The 20,247-nt window shown below is 38.8% G+C and overlaps 1 protein-coding gene across 1 annotated transcript in view; it reads left to right on the plus strand.

Annotated features, from left to right (window-relative positions):
* Wdr11 (WD repeat domain 11) overlaps positions 1-17,875 on the plus strand; it is a 53,583-nt gene extending 35,708 nt beyond the window's left edge. Inside the window, exons 16-29 of the mRNA XM_015498326.2 lie at positions 549-696; positions 4,285-4,391; positions 4,792-4,906; positions 5,282-5,453; positions 8,246-8,354; positions 9,256-9,318; positions 10,631-10,696; positions 11,598-11,775; positions 12,488-12,583; positions 13,058-13,223; positions 14,046-14,143; positions 14,572-14,717; positions 15,586-15,665; positions 16,915-17,875. Coding sequence (XP_015353812.1) covers positions 549-696; positions 4,285-4,391; positions 4,792-4,906; positions 5,282-5,453; positions 8,246-8,354; positions 9,256-9,318; positions 10,631-10,696; positions 11,598-11,775; positions 12,488-12,583; positions 13,058-13,223; positions 14,046-14,143; positions 14,572-14,717; positions 15,586-15,665; positions 16,915-17,072 — 1,702 coding nt within the window. The 3' untranslated portion in view covers positions 17,073-17,875. The remainder of the gene's footprint in view (positions 1-548; positions 697-4,284; positions 4,392-4,791; positions 4,907-5,281; positions 5,454-8,245; positions 8,355-9,255; positions 9,319-10,630; positions 10,697-11,597; positions 11,776-12,487; positions 12,584-13,057; positions 13,224-14,045; positions 14,144-14,571; positions 14,718-15,585; positions 15,666-16,914) is intronic.
* Positions 17,876-20,247: the final 2,372 nt, after the last annotated feature.

Genomic DNA, 20,247 nt, shown 5'->3' on the forward strand with positions numbered 1-20,247 from the left:
AATTTTATTTTTGTATTACTTAGTGCATTCAGTAACATGCAATACTATTCACCCATCTATCTTTTAGTGAATATGTTCATTTTGTGCCCTTCTGCTCCTTTCACTTCAGTTTCCAAAATTCAGATGAATGTAGTGTAAACATAGAGATAGCTCATGTTATTCTGTACACCACAGAAAATGCTTTGGAAATCCTAAATTTTTATATCATCCCTATCCACACCATTTTAAAAACAAAAAGCTTCAGAGACTGTGAGAGGTCAGTGGAACACCACTCTTCTGTTGATTGAGTTGAGTAGCAAAAAAAAAAAAAAAAAAGTTTCTGTTACATTTATAATACTATTTTCCCCCATACTGGATAAACTTTCTCCCATGATATAACTATTTAGAAGTGATTTTATATTTTTACTTTATTAGCTGGGCAAGATTTATTTTAGACTTTTTAAATGGTTTTGGACCTCTTGTTAATGCATCTGGATTGTGGGCAAGTTAGTTAATGATGAGTGTCACTATAAGGGAAAAAAAAAATCTTATTTTTCTCTATCACAAAGCTTGTTGCAGGAGGCAGAAAGTAAATCTGAACTCAGCCAGAACATCTCTGCTCGGGAGCATTTTGTATTTACCGATAATGATGGCCAAGTTTATCATCTCACTGTTGAAGGAAACTCTGTGAAAGATAGTGCTCGGATTCCACCAGATGTGAGTCTAACCCTTGATTAAATCTCCATCACAGTTCTTATCAAAGATTTTGTGATCCATAGTCAGTGAAGGCATAGTTAAATTGGAAGGCTTCCTCAAAAAAACTTCATATAAATAAATTTTACTGTTTAAGAAGACATTATAACTGATTAAAATTGCACTATACTGCTAGAGAAAAACATTGTAACTGTTTGATGAAATATTTGCCATATACTACTCATTATTATCCCCATAATAATTGGTGTGTAATTATCTCCATTTTATCTATAATGAAACTGAAAGAGAATAAGTAACTTTTCTCAAGGTTACCTGGCTTATTTATATGGCAGAACCGTGTTTGAAACTCAGGTCTAACTGAGTTTATTTCCATTTCAGGAATTTCTCTGACAGATTTGACTTATAGAGTCTAGCATTATTTATGGAGAATAGTAATCAGAATTCTAAGTGTAATAGTATTAGTATTTACATCTATATCTATACATATGCATCCCCCCCACACCTTTTTTTGGCCTTATGGAATCCTCTAAGATTTATTGTTAACATTCATCTAACAGGTTGTTTTTAACAGATGAATTTAAAAAATGCTTTTGTTAACTAATAACTACTAGAATGGTTAAATGGAGGAATGAGAAGATTTTTTAAATCTCCATTTACTTAAAGTTTTTTAAAAAAGTAAAAAATTCATTTACTTAAAGTTGCCTTCTAAAATTGGGATGTTCTGGTGAAAGGCCAATCCCCTCATCATCAGGCTCACAGTCTTCTGAAATTACAGTCAAGATGTTGGCCAGGGCTGCAGTTATCTCAAATACAGGGGGGCCAACAAATCCACTTCCAGGATGGCTCATTTAATGGCTATTACAAATTGCTGGCTGTTGGTGAGAGGCCTTCATTCTTCCTCCTGGGACCCTCTCTGTCAGGCTCCTTGAGTCTCTTCATGGTATGTCAGCTGGCTTCTGCTGGAGTGATCCAGCAGAAAGCAAGAGGGAAGTCACACTATCATTTCCATTGTAGTATGCAATTTATTCTCAAATCAACCCTTTTCCTGTAGAAGTGACTACCAAGGACCATGTGTACCAAAAGGCAGAATCAGTGGGGACCTCCTAGGAGATGGCTCCAATCTTCCATATTAACAATTGTAGAAGAATTGATTATTTTTTCTAAAACAAACAAACAAAATAACCTTTATGACTTCTAAATTGAAGCTAACATTCAAGAGTGCTTTTCAAAATGTAATTTGATCTTTATTATTGTATAGAACAAATCACACCTGAAACCTAGTGGTACCTAATATTGCCAAACATATTCAGGATTTTGGAAGGATAAAATAATACAAAAGTGGAAGCTTGTTTGGTAATTATAATAGTAAAGAACTTTAAATGAAAAACTATTGTTAGAATTGAGCCATAGAGTTTCAGCATAATGGAGTCATCCTTTGCAAAGTCCCAGTTTACTCTCTTAGCACTCTATATGGCTCCTCCTCTGGAACCCCAAAGAAAGCACCATCTGAGCTCTTCCAGTGCCATGCAATAACAGCCCAGTCTCTCTGTTTTCTAATTATTGCACATTGAGAGTAAAGTGTAGAAACTCTTGAGTAATTTTTGAAATGCCGTTCCCCAGCCCATGCCCTAGAGAAATTTTAAATATTTCGATATTAGACATGTGAGTGTTCCATTTTATAAGTGCTTTTTTCAGAATTGTCATTGCACCTCAGAGTTTTTAGAATCCCATCTCTTCGTAGAGGCCTGAGTAAGGATATAGCAAGTCTTTGTTCTGCCAGCAAGATAAAACTCCCTGAAGGAATGACCAGCTTCATGAGAATGCAGCCTTCAATGAAATTAGTAAATATTTTAGAGCAGATTGCTTTTAGGGAAAGGAAATTGACATCTATATAGTATGTGAGAAATTTATCAATGACAAATTTTTATTTGTTATTTTTACATTCTGAAATTGTTTTCCAGTGACTGATATAGAATGTAGGCTGAGATTTGGTTTGTTTTAATCCAATATTTATTTTAATATGCTCTCAAATGTAAAGTATTTGACATTCATTTTGAGTTGAAACTCTTCCTCTGGATTTTGACCCTAGAACTGTGGAGTATATAAAATGGCAAAAGGAAGGAGAAAGCTTGACATATTTTAAATAATGTGTATGTGGAGAATTCTGTAATTGTGCTTATTAAGAAAGCTGGAACAGACAGTGAATGTCTCTGTCTTATACCAGTTTTACCTGTGATCACTGAATGTCCCATTTCACACATAGGCAGCATAGCAGTATCAAGTAGTGTGCTCTCCTTAGGTTTGGGATTATTTAGCACCACAATGCAGGTATTCAGCCCTTCTTCTCCAAGCTCCTCTGTACCTCCATGTGGTTGTGTCCCATCTGCACTCAGATAGAAAGGTCTAGACAGTCCCTGCAGTTGTATTAGTACATCACCATGAACTCAAAGCTGGTGACAATGATTTCTTGTGTGTGTGTGTGTTGCTGGGGATGGAACCCAGGGCTTTGATTTTGCAAAGCAAGCACTGTACCAACAAAGCTATATCCCCAGCCCGAGTGACAATGATTTCTAGGCTAATTTGAACTGTAATGTTCTACTTTTTTAAAGTTAAAGGCAAATTCTTAAATGGTATGTTAGTTTGGTCAAGAAAATAGAAATAAGGTTTGAGAGCATTGTATTTATATACAAAATTTCATTTAATTAATATAAATAAATTTCTTATTGAGTTCATTATAATATTAATTTTAAGCCATCTTCTCCTTTATTTCTTGACTGCCACAAGGATTTATGCAATATTTGGTGTAGGTGGCAGTGTCAGTTAATAGTCAGTTTGTCAAATATCATTTCCAATTCCTAACCATTGGACATCATGTGAATTCTTATATTTTACTATAAATGCAAAACCAAGACTTAATTTAATAAATAGAGAAGCAGTTAAATAGTAACAGTATTTAATAGCTAACATATATCAAGTCTTTATAGTGTGGCAGACATGGTTTAAGGCCTTTACGTTTATAAATTTATTAACACTGAGGAACATCTTCTAAAGTTTCATGAGCTTTCTCTACTCTGTTAGTGATAAATCCCAGACACAGAAAGGTTAAATAAATGTGCCCCAAGTCCATGCCAGTTTCAGTGGGTAAAGCTGAGAGTCTAGTCCAGGCTGGCTGAGTCCAGCACTCAGGCTGCCAAGCTGTCTGCAGTACCACCTCTGCACATCTGTGGGAACTGAGTCCTCTTCTTCCCAGTTGAATTTATTACAGTTGTGTTTCATTCTTATAATTAAATTGCTATTTGTAACTTCTTTGCAGAAATTTGAGATAATATCAGTAAAGTTCTGGTTCTTCTTTTTCAATAGAAAAATCAATGCATAGTTAGTATGAAATTAATGATGTTTTCCTTGGGATGAATTTATTTGTCCTTTTGCAGTGAGAAATAAGTTAAAATCAGTTCTCTGGAAAGATTTTCCTTTACTTTCTTCATATAGCTTGCTTTCTTCCAAGGTATTTCTCCCTCAAAAGGCATCCCTTCTCTATTGATCTACCCAGAAAACTTATTTATGTGTGTTTTCATTGCTGTTGTTTTCTAGGGAAGTATGGGTAGTATTACCTGCATTGCTTGGAAAGGAGATACATTAGTGCTTGGAGACATGGATGGAAATTTAAATTTTTGGGATTTGAAAGGCAGAGTATCCAGGTATGAGCCAAGAATGAAATCTTTGTTTAAAAAAAAGAAAGAAAGAAAAGAAATGGTAATAAGTAACCTCTTGGTATAGTCTCATTGAAGTCCTGTGACTTACAAACAGGACCAATAAACATGGCCAAGTGAAGCTTCAAGCCTTGGGTCCCTTATCACCTGAACTTGGGAAGAAGGGCTTTGAGCCAAGCTCTGGATCATTCACAGTAAACACTTACCTGCAAATGGTCTAGGCAAAAGCAGCTGTTGATGGGCAGGCTTTCCTGTCAAATGCAGACCCCATCCCAGAACGTAAAGTTGTTCTCCTGTTATCAGAAACAGAGCTAGAAAGAGACATTGGACAGTTCCTGGAGACTAGATTTTCTCTTAATTGTATTGGGTTTTTTTGGCTTGTCTTTAGGGGAATACCTACACATCGGAGTTGGGTGAGGAAGATTCGTTTTGCTCCTGGCAAAGGAAACCAAAAATTAATAGCAATGTACAATGATGGTGCTGAAGTGTGGGATACTAAAGAGGTAGGCAACCCCATGAGGGTAAAACATAAATGAGGCTACCAGTCACAGGGGCTGGTTTTGTTTTTCCTCTTCTCCTGATTTAGAGAGGAAAAACTGTGTAATAGGTGTGTCAAGCGTCTCCTAACTGATTAGTTTCTTCTTTTAATATTTTACTTGTGCAGTATTTGTTTTAAAGATGACAGCTTCACAGGTCTTTCATTGCATTTGAAACCTTTAAAAGATAGGCTGCATGTGGAAGATAGGCCAGGAGAGGCTGCTGAGTTCTGCCCTTGCTTGGGGCCTAGCCACACTGCACTGTCTTCCTTGATAGTTTAATCCAGAATAATAAAGGTTTTCTTTTCTGTCTGATAGTGATGACAACTTTCACCCTTGCAGGTTCAGATGGTGAGCAGTTTAAGGAGTGGAAGAAATGTGACCTTTCGGATATTGGACGTAGACTGGTGCACATCAGATAAAGTGATCTTGGCGTCTGATGATGGCTGCATCCGAGTCCTAGAGATGTCTATGAAGTCTACATGTTTTAGAATGGATGAACAGGAGTTAACTGGTATGGAATTCTCATGAAAGGATGCTCTGAAACCAGTAGTTTTGCCACAAGCTATTTTCATCTAGAGAGAGAGCTGCTGTTTTTTCATTTCAGTCTCATTTTTCAGAAGTCTTGAGTATGAGAAAATAAATGAACTTTAATCTTGAGAGTTTATGACTGCTGAGATGTGTGCTCATGGTAACTGCAGGTGCCAGTCATTCCCAACTTGGGTTTCCTAAGTGTCCCTTTCTGACCCATTTCTGTGCGGTTTGTTAACAAGATCAAGTATCTCTACATTCATCATGACTTACTCAGAATTTAAAAGGACTCATCAGAGGAGATGAATCTAGTGATAAGACTGCTGGCTTCTTAATTGAGAGATTAAAAGTCAGCTTTTGGGCTGGGGATGTGGCTCAAGCGGTAGTGCGCTCGCCTGGCATGCGTGCGGCCCGGGTTCAATCCTCAGCACCACATACAAACAAAGATGTTGTGTCCGCCGAGAACTAAAAAATAAATATTAAAAAAAAAAAAAGTCAGCTTTTGTCTTAGGAAGTGCAGTGTTCATCTTTGGAAGATACTTGTGGAAGGAAATAGTTCCTGTGATCCTACCTGGAGCAGAGCAGGAACTTTCTGCATTGGGTATTCTCTTAGCATACCTTTGGTACATACTCCAGACTCTATTTTTGTAGAAAAGTGCTTGAGAAACTCATTTAGTCTTTAGTAAGTCAACTCTGAGAAATGTCTGTGCCTTTGCAGAGTCTATATTTGGTACTTTTGGATTAGTAAGGCTTTAAAAACCTGCCCTTTCTCATTATGTTCAAACTGGAGGCACTGCCAAGTTACTGCTGATATTGGTTGGGCTGCCTTTAACTTACCTAATTACTAATGAGGTATTTGTATCTCTTAGCACTTGGTGTTCGTAATTCAGTGAGTATTTTGCATTTATTGCAAAATAAATTGTTATCTTAATTCAGAGGACAAATTTCAGTGGAAATACTTGAGCTCTATTTGGATTTTATAAAATTTTCCACTAAAAAAAATAACTATGGATCCAAACATGGCTAAAAGTTATCTAATGACTAAATCAGTTTTAATTTAGGTGAGATATACTGTAGTCATTTCTTTCATAATGCTAGCCATTTTTTAAATGCTCAGTAGCCATACATGACTATTGGCTGTTGAATTGGGTAGCACAGTCTGAAGTCTATTGGCAACATAATTGATAAATTTGGGTACTGTAAAGTAATTATGTCTACTCAACATGGAGGGGTCGGTCATGAGGCTGAGTTGTAAAAAGCCAGTGGCCATTCCCAGTTTTCCAAGGAATCTCTGTACTGCTTTCCATATTGACTACACCAATTTGCAGTCCCACCAGCAGTGTATGAATGTACCTTTTACCCCACATCCTCGCCAACACTTATTGTTGTTTGTCTTCATAATAGCTGCCATTCTGACAGGAGTGAGATGAAATCTTAGAATAGTTTTGATTTTCGTCTCTCTAATTGCTAGAGATGATGAACATTTTTTCATATATTTGTTGATGGATTGTTTATCCTCTTCTGAGAAGTGTCTGTTCAGGTCCTTGGCCCTTTTATCGATTGGGTTATTTGTTTTTTTGGTGTTTAGTTTTTTGAGTTCTTTATATACCCTAGAGATTAGTGCTCTATCTGATGTGTGAGGAGTAAAAAATTTGCTCCCAAGATGTAGGCTCCTTATTCACCTCACAGACTGTTTCTTTTGCTGAGAAGAAACTTTTTAGTTTGAATCCATCCCATTTATTGATTCTTGATTTTAATTCTTGCTCTATAGGAGTCCTATTAAGGAAGTTGGGGCATAATCCAACATGATGAAGATTGGGCCTACATTTTCTTTTATTAGACACAGTGTCTCTGGTTTAATTCCTAGGTCCTTGATCCACTTTGAGTTTTGCACATGTTAAAGATAGGGGTTTAATATCATTTTGTTGCATATGGATTTCCAGTTTTCCCAGCACCATTTGTTGAAGGCAACTTGGAAAACTGGGAATGGAACCACCATTTGACCCAGCTATCCCTCTCCTCAGTCTATACCCAAAGGACTTAAAAACAGCATACTACAGGACACAGCCACATCAATGTTTATAACAGCACAATTCACAATAACTAAACTGTGGAACCAATCTAGATGCCCTTCAGTAGATGAATGGATAAAAAAAATATGGCATACATACACAATGGAATATTACTCAATAATAAAAGAGAATAAAATCATGGCATTTGCAGATAAATAGGTGGAGTTGGAGAAGATAATGCTAAGTGAAGTTAGCCAATCCCAAAAGAACAAATGCTGAATGTTTTCTCTGATATAAGGAGACTGATTCATAGTTGGGTAGGGAGGGGGACCATGGGAGGAATAGACAGCCTAACTCTAGATAGGGCAGAGGGGTAGGAGGGTAATGGAGAGGGCAGGGGGTTAGCAATCATAGTGGAATGTGGTGGACAGCATTATCCAAAGTACATGTATGAAGACAAGAATCGGTGTGAATATACTATATATACAACCAGAGATATGAAAAATTGTGCTCTATATGTGTAATATGAATTATAATGCATTCTGTTGTCAGTTATTAAAAAAAGAAATTAAAAGAAAAGAAAAAATAAAAAACAAAAAGCCAGTGGCCAAGTAAATATAATTATTTTAATATTTTAAAATCACGACCATTGTTGGTATCTGTTTGGTCATTATACTAAGTCTATGATTCAAGTAGTACCAAAGTTTAATACCTTATTTTACTTAAAAAGAATTTTTCTTCCTTTTTTTTTTTTTTGGTCTAGAGCCTGTGTGGTGCCCGTATCTCCTTATTCCAAGGGCCTCCCTTGCCCTGAAAGCCTTCTTACTACACCAGCCTTGGAATGGATGGTATTCTTTGGACATTTCTCATGTGTAAGTTTTTTCATTTTTATTTTTCTTTCATAATATACTTGGAGGTTGAAGGACACCCATGAAAATCAGCCATGGTATACACTCCAGAGCTCAGAAGAAATGGAGTCTTAAAGTTAATCAAAAAGAAGTCAGAGACACTAATCATCTCCAGTCTGCCTTTTGTGTCTGTCTCTGTGGGGCCTTGTGAAAGTGTGGGTCAGTGTGAAGCTGGGAATACATAGGTTGCTCTCAGGTGGCTGGATGGTCACCCTGCGGTCTGAATGTGGGCTTGCCATAATGATGAAAAAGTGAGTGCGGAGAGGACCAATGGAGGATGGGGGATTTGAGGCCAAGCCTAATTCTTTTAAAAGTAGCATCAGTGGGCCTGCTTCAGAGGTCTGTTTAGTCTAACATCTATCTACCTAATAGTTAAAAAAAAAAAGTCACAGGAACTATTATTAATTAAATCTACAAATGTGACTGAACTTCTGCCATATGAAGCAGATAGATTAGCATTGGGTGAGGGTTTTTTTAAAAATATAATGGAATGTGTGTTCTCAAGAACTATCTACTTAGGGAAACAAATGGCCACTCTGTAAGGCAGAAAGAGCAAATTTCTTTATTTATTATAGTTCTTCATTAAAATGAATTTTTTTTTAACCTGAAAGTTTTTAGAGCCAGCTGATAAATTTTCCAAGAGACTCTCTTTATGCATTTCTATAACTCAGTAAGATAAAAACAGATATTAAAGATGATTTATGGGTCCTGTGTGCATTGTTGCTATGTTAATTTATAGCTGGGTTTTTAACTAGGCTCTACAAAGAGGTTTTTTTCCTATATTAAAACAACTTTTTGTCTGGTAAAGAAAAAAGTGGTTGTAAATGGAGAGAAAATGAACTTACTCAAAATCTTTTCTGTATAGTGATTATCCAGAAAATGAAGAAATAAAGACTCTCCTTCAAGAACAGTTGAATTCATTGTCTAAGTAAGTGCTGTGAGTTTTATTAGAAGACAAAGAATATGAGTAAGAAAAACAAATTAGTTGGGGCTTTTTAAAATTTAAATAATTTGTGTTTTTAAAAATGGCCCAAGAAGAGACTATTCTTGTTTTGTAAGAGAAGGACCTGTTTAATAATTACAGGGACAGAGCATTTGTTTTCACCAAGTTCTCAACTACCAGACTGCTCAGGCCTCAGTTCAGGGCAGGTCTAGGATCTGTGTTTAACATCCTTATGTTTTGCCACCCTCTACCACAAACCCCTGTGAAGCCCTGTGCTAGAAGATGCACACAGGTGACTCTTAAGACTACTTCCCTCATTTAAACTGAGTCCCGTATCTGGTACTATGTGTGCATAGGTCTGGCTGAGAAATTAATATGTTCCCAGAGCCAAGAGTATGTACTGGGAATAATAGAGCAAAGGAAATAAAAAACCGTGGGTCCACATGGAGTTCTTGGTAAAGTGTAAAATATTTTTGCAAACTACATTGCCATAGTAATTATAATATTTAACAAATTAAGGATCCTAGAATGTTCTGTTGATGGAAAATTCAAAATAATTATTTTATTGTTTTCTGTATCCAAAAATTAAATAAGTGGGAAACTGTAAAGAATACCTTCCCTCTGACTTATGAATATTCCAAATTTATCTATTTTAGAAACATAAATTCATAGAAATACTAGCTGTTTTTTTCTTAAATATTTTACTTTTAGAATAGTTTCAAAATAAATTCTGAATGCTGTCTTCTCTAAAGTATGTACTCTTCCTCATGATTAGCAAAATAATCAATGAAAATCTGATTCCAGTTGCTGGCAACTGTTCATAGTTTCTGAAACTCCCATGGAATTGTTGCATGCCTTCAGGGCTGAGCTGGAGCACCATCTCCTGCTGGGGGATAGATGCTGGTGCTCCAGGCCTAGGTCCTCTCAGCCCCCTCACCTTTTGAAATCTCCGTATTGAGGCAAAGTGACTTTGCTTTAATAAGTTCTAAATACATCCATTGGGTGGAATTTTTACATATCAAGAACATATTGCCTGTAATCCTAGTGGCTTGGGAGGCAGGGGCAGGAGGATCACGAGTTCAAAGCCAGCCTTAGCAAAAGGTGCTAAGCAACTCAGTGAGACCCTGTCTCTAAATAAAATATAATATAGGGCTGGGGATGTAGCTCAGTGGCCGAGTGTCCCTGAGTTCAATCCCTGGTACCTGCCCCCTAATCCCAAAAAAGTGTATTGATTTATCTGGTTTCATTTTTTTTTATTCAAAATTTTTGCTTTACCTCTCTGGATTCCTACCTACAGTGACATAAAGAAACTCTTGCTTGATCCAGAATTCACTCTCCTGCAGAGGTGCCTCCTTGTTTCAAGGTAACACTCTGAAGTATTCTGTGTAAGAGACAAAGAATTTCAAGTTAATTCATTTAACTTTATCTTAGCTTATGTAAAAGCTACAGCCAAATTCTCATATTTTAGAAAAATATGTGAGTTCTGCCTCTGGATTTGACTGTTAATTTTAAAAACAATAGTAGTACAAGTATGGGGAAAATCGAATTACATTTAAACATGAGATCTAGGCCCTTCTAAATTGAAATGACTTTTTCCTATACACAGCTTTAAAATATGTGTTTTAAAATATCAGATACAGGCTGGATGAGATGGCTCAGCCTACAGTCCCAGCCATTTAGGAGGCTGAAGCAGGAGGAATGCAAGTTTAAGACCAGCCTCAGCAACTTAGTAAGATCTCAAAAAATAAAAAGCACTGGGAATGTAGCTCAGTGGTAAAGCACTCCTAGGTTCAGTCCCCAGTACCAAAATAATAATAAAATATCAGGTACAAACAGAATGTGTTTAAATATACCAACAAATTGTGTTCAGAAGCACTAGCTTGTACTTTATCACTATAGAGTTGTCACTTACAAAAGAAAAAAGAAAAAAAAGACCTTTCTCTCCATGCTCCACAGAGTAAATATATAGCCAGCTGTCCCAGAGAAACAACTTCCCACTGTAGTCCACATTGTCTGCTAATGGCAAACCAGATGGACAGTTGGTCTGCACATAGAACAGAGAGATGTTGGGGTCCACAGGTGCCCTGTGCAGTCAGGCCCCTGTATTTTGTTGGAAACCCAGTAGCAGAGCTGGAGAACTTGATACATCATCCCTGTCCCCTTCCTAGGCTCTACTGCAGTGTCCTGATGGATTTGGAAATGATAGCGTTCGCAGGCCTAGGCTTGCTGTGTGAGCCATAATTAACCTTGGTTTCACTCCTCAGGCTTTATGGTGACGAATCAGAGCTGCACTTTTGGACAGTGGCAGCCCACTACCTGCACAGCCTGTCCCAGGCTAAGTCAGGAAGTACAGTGGTGACCAAGGAAGCCATTCCTCGGGACAAATTGAGCAACCCACTGGATATATGCTATGATATCCTTTGTGAAAATGCCTATTTTCAGGTATTATACTTTTTAAAAAAGTATTTAACCTATTTATTTAACTATTTAAAGCTTTTATCTTGATTATTTGTTTCTTTCTAAATATCTCGGACAACTTTAAAACTAAGTTAAATCTCTCTCCTACAGAGAGATGGCCTTAATTTTTCAGCTCTGACAAACTCATATGTGTCTCTAAAAAAAAAAAAAGACAAAAAAACTAAGTTGAAGTCCATATTATAGAAATAAGTCCTTTGGCAAAATCAGGACTTGCAAAGCTTACAAACACTGAGTTTTTAATAAACATTAAAATTTTACTATCAATGTTAATTTTTTTATTTGTCTGAAATATTTCAACTTAGAAGATTCATTTCCCTACAAGTAACAAGTCATTTATTCATAGTTTAACTTTACTATTCAAAATGTATAAAGATAGCTTCATAATTTTGTTGCCTTCTATCAGAATACTTCAGTACATGCAGGGTTTTTTCATCCAGTTCTATTCAAGTGCCAGTGGCTGTAAGCAGCAGACATGCATACAAAGGATAGTACATTTCGACATTTTTGCTTTCCAAATTCTTACTAAATTGATGAATTTTGGTAAAGTTAATTATCTAGCAATCTCACCAGTTAAACTGACTTTTCTTAAAATAATCTTTTCAAGTATAGTAAAATTGAAATAACTCTAAAGTTTTTTATAATCCATCTCAACTTTTTTGTTTTTCTCGTACTTTAGAAATTTCAACTAGAAAGGGTTAATCTACAGGAAGTAAAGCGGTCAACTTATGATCACACCAGGAAATGTACAGACCAGCTACTGCTCCTGGGTCAAGTATGTCAGTTTTTATAACTCTTTACATGCTTCATGAATTTTCTAATTGATTAGTATTTCAGACTGTCGTGTGTGTGTGTGTGTGTGTGTGTCCCTTTCCCAATAAATTTTGGCTTTCTTTAAAAATAAAACAAGTAGCATTGTGAGAAAGCACAAATGTGGTTAGGCAGCTTGTGCTTTTGGCTTCCTTGATTGAGGGTGAAGCCCAGCTCCGATGCATTGTTTGTCATTTCTGCATCGACCAGCAAGGAGCTGAAAGCACCTGATATCCCACTGTTTTTATATTTACTTTAGAGAAGCAGTGTGGCTCTTCTATTTAAGTTTCGCTTATGTAAACAAAACATTCAGGAGCATTTTTTGAAAATAATGTATTCCTTAAGCTATAGACTTTAGTGTTCCACATTACGAATTTTAAAAGGCTATACTGGAGGAAGATATTCTTAATTATAATTAGAAAACTGTTTCTCTTATTAGACAGATAGAGCGGTACAGTTGCTTTTGGAAACAAGTGCAGATAACCAGCATTATTATTGTGACTCACTGAAAGCCTGTTTGGTCACCACTGTCACCTCATCAGGTCCCTCTCAGAGCACCATTAAGCTGGTGGCAACCAACATGATTGCCAATGGCAAGTTGGCAGGTAAGGTACACTTTGTGGTGGCATCTGTCAGTGCTCAGGAAGGTCAGACCCATGCTCAGCTAAGTGCTTTGTTACTGAGGACATGTCTTTCCTGTGTATGCTGAAGGAAAGAAGTTATTGCTAGCTATTTGTCAGGTGGCTGTAACTTATTCATCTAAGCCAGAACTTGTTTTCAGAGTGAAAGGGGCACTATTAATAATTGTAAAAATAAGAGAGATAAGCCAGACAGTACCAGACACACTAAATCTAGTGTGTGTGATCAAGCTTGTTAGTGAGATGGGCTTTACCTATTTATTCTCTGGGCAGTATTTGTGTTTATTACTCTGGTTACTTGAGTGGTAACCTTGTAGAACTCTATTAAAATTTAAGTCAAGAATGTCTCCATTAGTTCCAGGTGGAGTACCCCTTTTCCAAAATGCTTGAGACCAGAAATATTTCAGATTTTCTATTTTTTTTCAAATTTGCAATTTTTGTGTAGAAATAATGAGATGTCTTAGGAATGGGATTCAAGTCTAAATAGAAAATTCATTTATGTTTCCTATATAGCTTATACACGTAGCCTGAAGGCCATCTTATATAATTTTTTTGATAATTTTATGCATTAAACAAAGTTTCATGGTATGGAATTTTCCATGTGTGACATTATGTCAGTGCGCAAAAAGGTTCCTATTTTGGAGCATTTTGGATTTCAGATTTTCAGATTTGTATCCTCAGCCTGTGTAAGATGCTCAAGACTAGATGGAAGCAGATGGCAGCTGATTTTACTCTTTTATGATGTGTCCAGAAGGTTGCTATTGAGAGGGCTGCTCTTCTGTCTTCTAGAGGGCGTTCAGTTGCTCTGCCTGATAGACAAAGCTGCGGACGCCTGCCGCTACCTGCAGACGTATGGCGAGTGGAATAGGGCAGCGTGGCTTGCAAAGGTAGGTGATTCCAGAGGAGCATTTGAAGTAGAAAGCTCTGTCTTCACTTCTCACTCATGATTTGGAAGCGTTTTATGCCTGCAAACTTGCTTTATAAATATTTTTCTTAAAATTCTTATTCTCCCTCTGTTTTTTGTAAGTTGCATCTCTTCTTATTAATAGAGCTTGTATTGGTAACAAATAAGTGAAAGAAACTGACTCTTCTCTCTGCTAGAGTCTGACCCAGCCTGCAGTCCAGGGGTACTGTCAGGCCCCTTGGTCCCACAGGTGCAGGTCACTGTCACTGGCTGCCATTTGTGGTAAGCAGCCACTCGGGGCATTGTTTTGGTAAAGCAAAGGCTAGTGTTTACTTCATAGGAACAGATCTCGCTTTGATGTAATTATTTTAATGCAGGATGTTTCTGTTTCTAATGTGGGCATCTTTCCAGGTCCGTCTGAATTCTGAAGAATGTGCTGATGTTCTGAAGCGGTGGGTGGACCACCTTTGCTCCCCACAAGTCAATCAGAAGTCAAAGGCCCTCCTGGTCCTGCTCTCTCTGGGCTGCTTTTCCAGTGTGGCGGAGACACTTCACAGGTACATCTCAAGTGCCCCTGGCTCTCTGGACTGCCCTGATTGATCAGTCACACTTCCTTGAGGCTCTGGTGGATGGATATAGTAGTGAAAGAAGTATCCAGTTTAGGTTTATTTTTTTTTAAACCTGAAGGGGAATTGAACCATCTGTATTCATAATTCATTTGGTCTAGAAACTATGATATTTTACTACCAATATATTAGCCAACCCTAACAGGCACTTATTTAAAATGAATATATCCTTCTGCCAGGTGGGCGCAGTGGCACAAGCCTGTAATCCCAGCCATTCGGTAGGATGAGGCAAGAGGATCACAAGTTCAGGGTCAGCCTGTTAACTTACAAGACCTTGTGTCAAATAAAATAAAAAGACCTGGGAATATAGCTCAGTGGTAGAGTGCTTGTTTAGTATGTAAAAAAAAAAAAAAAAAATGAATATAAAGAAATCTTGAGAGAATCAGGAAGGATTCCTCTTTAAGCAGAACAGTTGAAGGGAAGCCCGTAGAGTGGTAAAAAGGGGTTATAGCAAGGTGTCCCTTCTGACCTTTTCAAGGAAGGGAACCCATTGCTTCTGACAGAACATTTACTTATTGAAAACTAAAAGAGGCGAATATGACAAAAGATTATTTGTTCAGTCCATACAGTGAGGACATAGTCTTTTGTCATGCCTTGGTAGATTACTGTGATTTAAAGTGTTTGACAAAGTTCATAAGCATTTGAAGCAAAGCTTGGGTTGAGGACTTGTGTATTCTCTCTTCTTCCCTTTTTGAACTGGGCCTGGGTGCTGGGAATGTGTGTACATATAGAAACATACCCCTAGGTGGTTCTGCCTCTAGGCCGCAAAGGCTCACGCCTGTTCTGTTGTATTGGACAGCATGCGGTACTTCGACAGAGCCGCGTTGTTCGTGGAAGCGTGTCTCGAGTATGGTGCGTTGGAAATCAGTGAGGACACAGATATCCTTTATGAGGGTGTTGATGCTGAGGGGGAAGAAGTGACATGAGTGGGGCTTGGAATTTCTCTAGTCAAACTGCCTGGGCAGAAATGATATTATATTGAAAAAGATCCATGTTTTGACTCACCAAAGCCAGGTGGGAGAGATGGGAGGAGGAAGAATTGGAGCGAGGGTCACTGTACCACTGGCTTTGGCCCTGGCTCGATGGAGGGGACACTGAGAGGACTGCACAGGAGGAGCCCAATTCCATAATGTTTGTTTGTATTTCAAAGGAAGCTGAAGAAATAATTTAAGAAAGGCATAAGGACCTGGTACTATAAAATAGTATTCTTAAATAAATTTTGTGTATTTATCTGGAAAGTATATACTGAAAAATAAAAAAAAAGAAAGATTCCCACTGCACCCATGATGACAGTCTGATATGGAACAAGACAGAACACTTCAGAGAAATGTGTCTCAAAGGCAGGCCATGTGGGCCACCCACAATCAAGAACATAATATTTCTTCTAGATGCCTCTTGAGTCACATATTTTTCTTTGAACAGAATAGGCTTAAGGATACAGCTTCCAATCCCTTGTGTTTGCATAGCCCTACTTTTCTCATTGCACTTCTACTTGAATTTTTACATTTGGCCTTATTTCCATATGTCAGGTATTTAGTTCTGTGCACATATATATTTTTTTAAACTAAAACTAAACCAAAATTTTTGAAAACTAAAAACTAAAGCAAAAGCTTACTCAAGGACATGTAGCTTGTTACTGGTGAAATTGACTTTGGTTCAAAGTACTGCTTTGAGACATCAAAACTCAGCATACCAGTGCTGTCTAAAAGTCCAGCACCATGATGTAGAGGCTAGGGAAGTGAATATCTGCCCCACGCCCCATGCCCCGCCCCCCCAAGCTGCTGGCCTCTCAGACTTTAACACAGAGCAGGGGTGTCTGGGAGGTTCTCTTCTCTCATCTTTCTTTTTCTAGTTTTCACTTGGGTGTAGGTGGTGGGAGACTCTGGAAAGATGTTGCTTGATCCTCAGGAAGGAGAAGTGTCCACTCAGCTGGCAAAGAGTGCAGTGATGTTACAGATTGAGACATCACCTCTCCCTGCACAGAGCTGCCTGCACTCGTGCTGTGCTGCCCACCCACCATGGGTGTCAGGTCCCCCTAGGGTAGGGCTGGCCCTTCTCCTGCCCCTGGGATCCTGTGTGGAGCATCAGTCCCACTCTTTCTGCTCTTCTTTCCTTAACTGTGGTTTACAGAAACTCACTACTGCTATATATGCAGATTATGCTCGAAGCTTGAAGAACCTTGGATTTAAACAGGGTGCACTTCTTTTTGCTTCAAAAGCTGGAGCAGCTGGCAAAGATTTATTGAGTGAGCTTGAATCCCCCAAGGAGGAACTAATCGAGGAGTGACAGGTTATGTGCCAGGGAAGCCGAGGGTGGAAGTAGGCTGGGAGGAGAGCTGACCAGGCTATGGCCACGGTCATGGCTGAAGCCCAGGCCAGTGAGGCAGGCAGGCCCCTGTGAGCTCTCCCACCGTGTAAGGTCGTGTATGCGCAGAAGTCTGTGGGCTGTCATGTTAAGAACAAGTTCTCTATCCTATCTGAGCTTCAAAAAATGTGAACACTTCAGAGTTTGAAGGTGTGTATCATTTTCTACTTCTGGATAGAGAGCTTTAAGATTCCTGGAAATACTTTTAATTTTTTTTTAAACTTAAAATTCAAAAGACTGAATCACTTTTCTCATTTACTGAAGTACAAAGATGTTTGAAAAATTAGTAAAGAAGCTTGTGAGACTGAGTCTCGAATATGTGCTGTGCCTGTGTTTATACACAATCATTCCAGATGAAAACATGGCAGAGGTATTTAAAGATAGCTTACCAAAGCATTTTTTTTTTTTCTTACCTTGAAAATACAGTTGATTCTTTGGTTTAGGCAGTTGCTGACATTTGTAATTTTAGGCTCATATTCTCCTGGGGAGGTTTTAAACTTTATGTTTAGTTTCAGTATGTGGGGTCGTTGATATTTTGAATTTCAACCTCTTCTGTGATACATTACAGTAACCTTATTTTTTACATCTCTCTTTGTACTTTAATTTTCTGTGTATGTGTTCTTCTAATGGCTGAAATATATAAGTTGTAACAATTATAAATTATTGCTGAGAATTTAAATGTCTGTAACTTACAATAATGATAAATAAAAAGGACATTCCACTCAGGGCTTGTGTTTTTCGAGTTTTGTTTTGTTTTTATTTTGAGACGGAGTCTCACTAAGTTGCCCAGGCAGGCTGGTCTTGAACTCAATGATTCTCCTGCCTCAACCTCTCCAGTAGCTGGGATTATGGACGTGTGCCAGGCCCTTATGTTCTCTGAATGGTGTGTGAAGCCTGGTGCTGTGCTGGCTGCTCAGGAGTTGTCCAGCTGCCTAGCCTCCAGGGTCAGCATTGAGAGGACTGATACCCATACCTGGGCACGTCTGCCTCTGAGTTCCTGGTGGGGACCCACTGTCATTTCCATCTTTCCCCTCCTGGACCTTCCAGGTGGCACATGGCCTCACCCACCAGGATGTATGATTTTTAGATAGGGTCATAGCTTCTCTCTACCCTTGGGAATCAACCACTCTGACCCCCAGTGGTAGGAGACAGCTGCATGGAGAGGAAGGCCTGCCAGGAGTCCTTGCTCCCAGACTAAGTGCTTCAGCTGAAGCACTCAGGACTCACTCCTTGGTCCTGTACCTGGCTTCCTCCACTGTTCTTTCTTTGCTTAGGCAGGTTACATTAGAATTTCTAAAGGTTGTGGGCAAGCACAGCTCTCTTCATATTGTGTATTATTTAAGGTGATTGTTCGGATATATTTTTATTATTCAACCATTGTCTCAGCTCATGCTGCTGAAGCCAGACCACAGACTGGGTGGCTTAAACAACAGACCTTTATTTCTCACAATTTTGGAGACTGGAAGTTCAAGATCAAGGAAGGTGCCAGCAGACTCAGTTGTCCTCACTTGGCCTTCTCTTTTTGCATGCACATGAAGAGAGCAAGATCTCTCCACCTTCCCTTTCTTGTAAGAGCACTAATCCCAGCTGCCAAGTGAACCTTCAGCTCCTAATCTAAACCTGATCACTTCTCATACCTTCACTTTGAAGAGTGGATCCAGGCATTCAGCCCATAACCACCAACCAACTGAAGAATCAGAATGTGAACTTAGTAAGCAGAGAGGAAAAGGAAGATGTTTTATTCCTGAGCAGTATATTTTGAAAATTAAATAGTCTTCAGATTGAGGCCAACAGATAAGCAGCAAAGTGTTACCTGACTATAGAAACAAAGAAGTGAGACAAAGCCCTGCTAGCAGCTGGTTCCCAGTGGGGAGACAAGGCCAGGATCCTGCATCTGTGCTACAGTGCCAGTTAGTGTAGCTGTCAGCACTCTTGACAAGATAGACCAAGTGTGTGTTCAGATGCAATTGAAAGTCCCCTTCCAACTGGAACTCAGGAGTGCTCTCTGGAGTGCGGTCATCGAGCTGAAACTGCTATACCTATCTCTCTGAAGCTTCTCGAGTCAAGAGCTGAACAAATCTGAGTCATTTTTCACATGCAGCCTTTCTGAGTATTGGTTTATCTTCATGAACCATCTTTAAGAACACTGTCTTACAGAGGATGCATCAACAGATGGCCTCAGAGTGAGACAGCAGCTGGAGAGGGGAATGAGAGCAAGAATGGCTTCAGGGAGCCCCCCACATTCCATGCCAGTCTTGCCTGGTGGGGCCTGGGCAACAGTCAGCAACTTCTGTGACAGGAAGGCCCGTGCTAGGCGCTCCTCCCTCCTGTCTGATCTCGGAGCCATTTCCTTCCCTTCTCTGCTGCCTTTTCCCTGCTCTGTTGCTCAAGGGCTGTTCTACCAAAGGCAGCTTACCTCTTCAGTCTTGGAGGCCTTCTCCTGGCTTTGGAAGTGGTTGCAGGACATTTCGTTCTTTTTAAAGTGGTCAGCAAAGTGTCATCCATGTAAACCTTGTGTCCTTCTCACACTACCTAATTAGAAAGTCTCTCCATGACAGACACTGATCAGAAAACTCTCTGCTGCTTATTTCCTGGAGAATTCATTTTGCATGAGGACACGGCTACATTTCAGTGAATCCTGATATCTTCATTTCCAGCAACAGTACATGACTGAAGAACGGCATTAAGGTACAAACTTGTGGAGAATTCTGCCAGGCAGGAAAGGCAGACAGTTGAGAATGTTTTAGCCAATGGGGCTATTTCTCAGACCTGACTCAAAACACCTGGTGAATGAAAACTCTTTCAATTAAAATGTAAAGGCATTTTTAATGGATTCTACTTTACACAAAGTCGAGAGAGAGCCCACCTCTCTTCTGCTCAGATTTTGAGTGACTCAGCCTATCAGGCAAGACCCTGCAGACTATTTCAGGCATTTCTATTCACTATTGGGCTTGCCTGCCTAAAAAATCCGAAGAATACCACCCTTACTTTGTATTTTTTAAGGTCACTGAGAAACATGCATAAAATACAAGTGACCATCCTAAATACAAGAGAAAGAAGGATTCCTTTCCATGGGCCACGTGGCTCCCAGTTTTCC

Source organism: Marmota marmota, unplaced genomic scaffold, assembly GCF_001458135.2.
Source record: "Marmota marmota marmota unplaced genomic scaffold, marMar, whole genome shotgun sequence".
In the NCBI taxonomy this organism is placed as follows: Eukaryota; Metazoa; Chordata; class Mammalia; order Rodentia; family Sciuridae; genus Marmota; species Marmota marmota.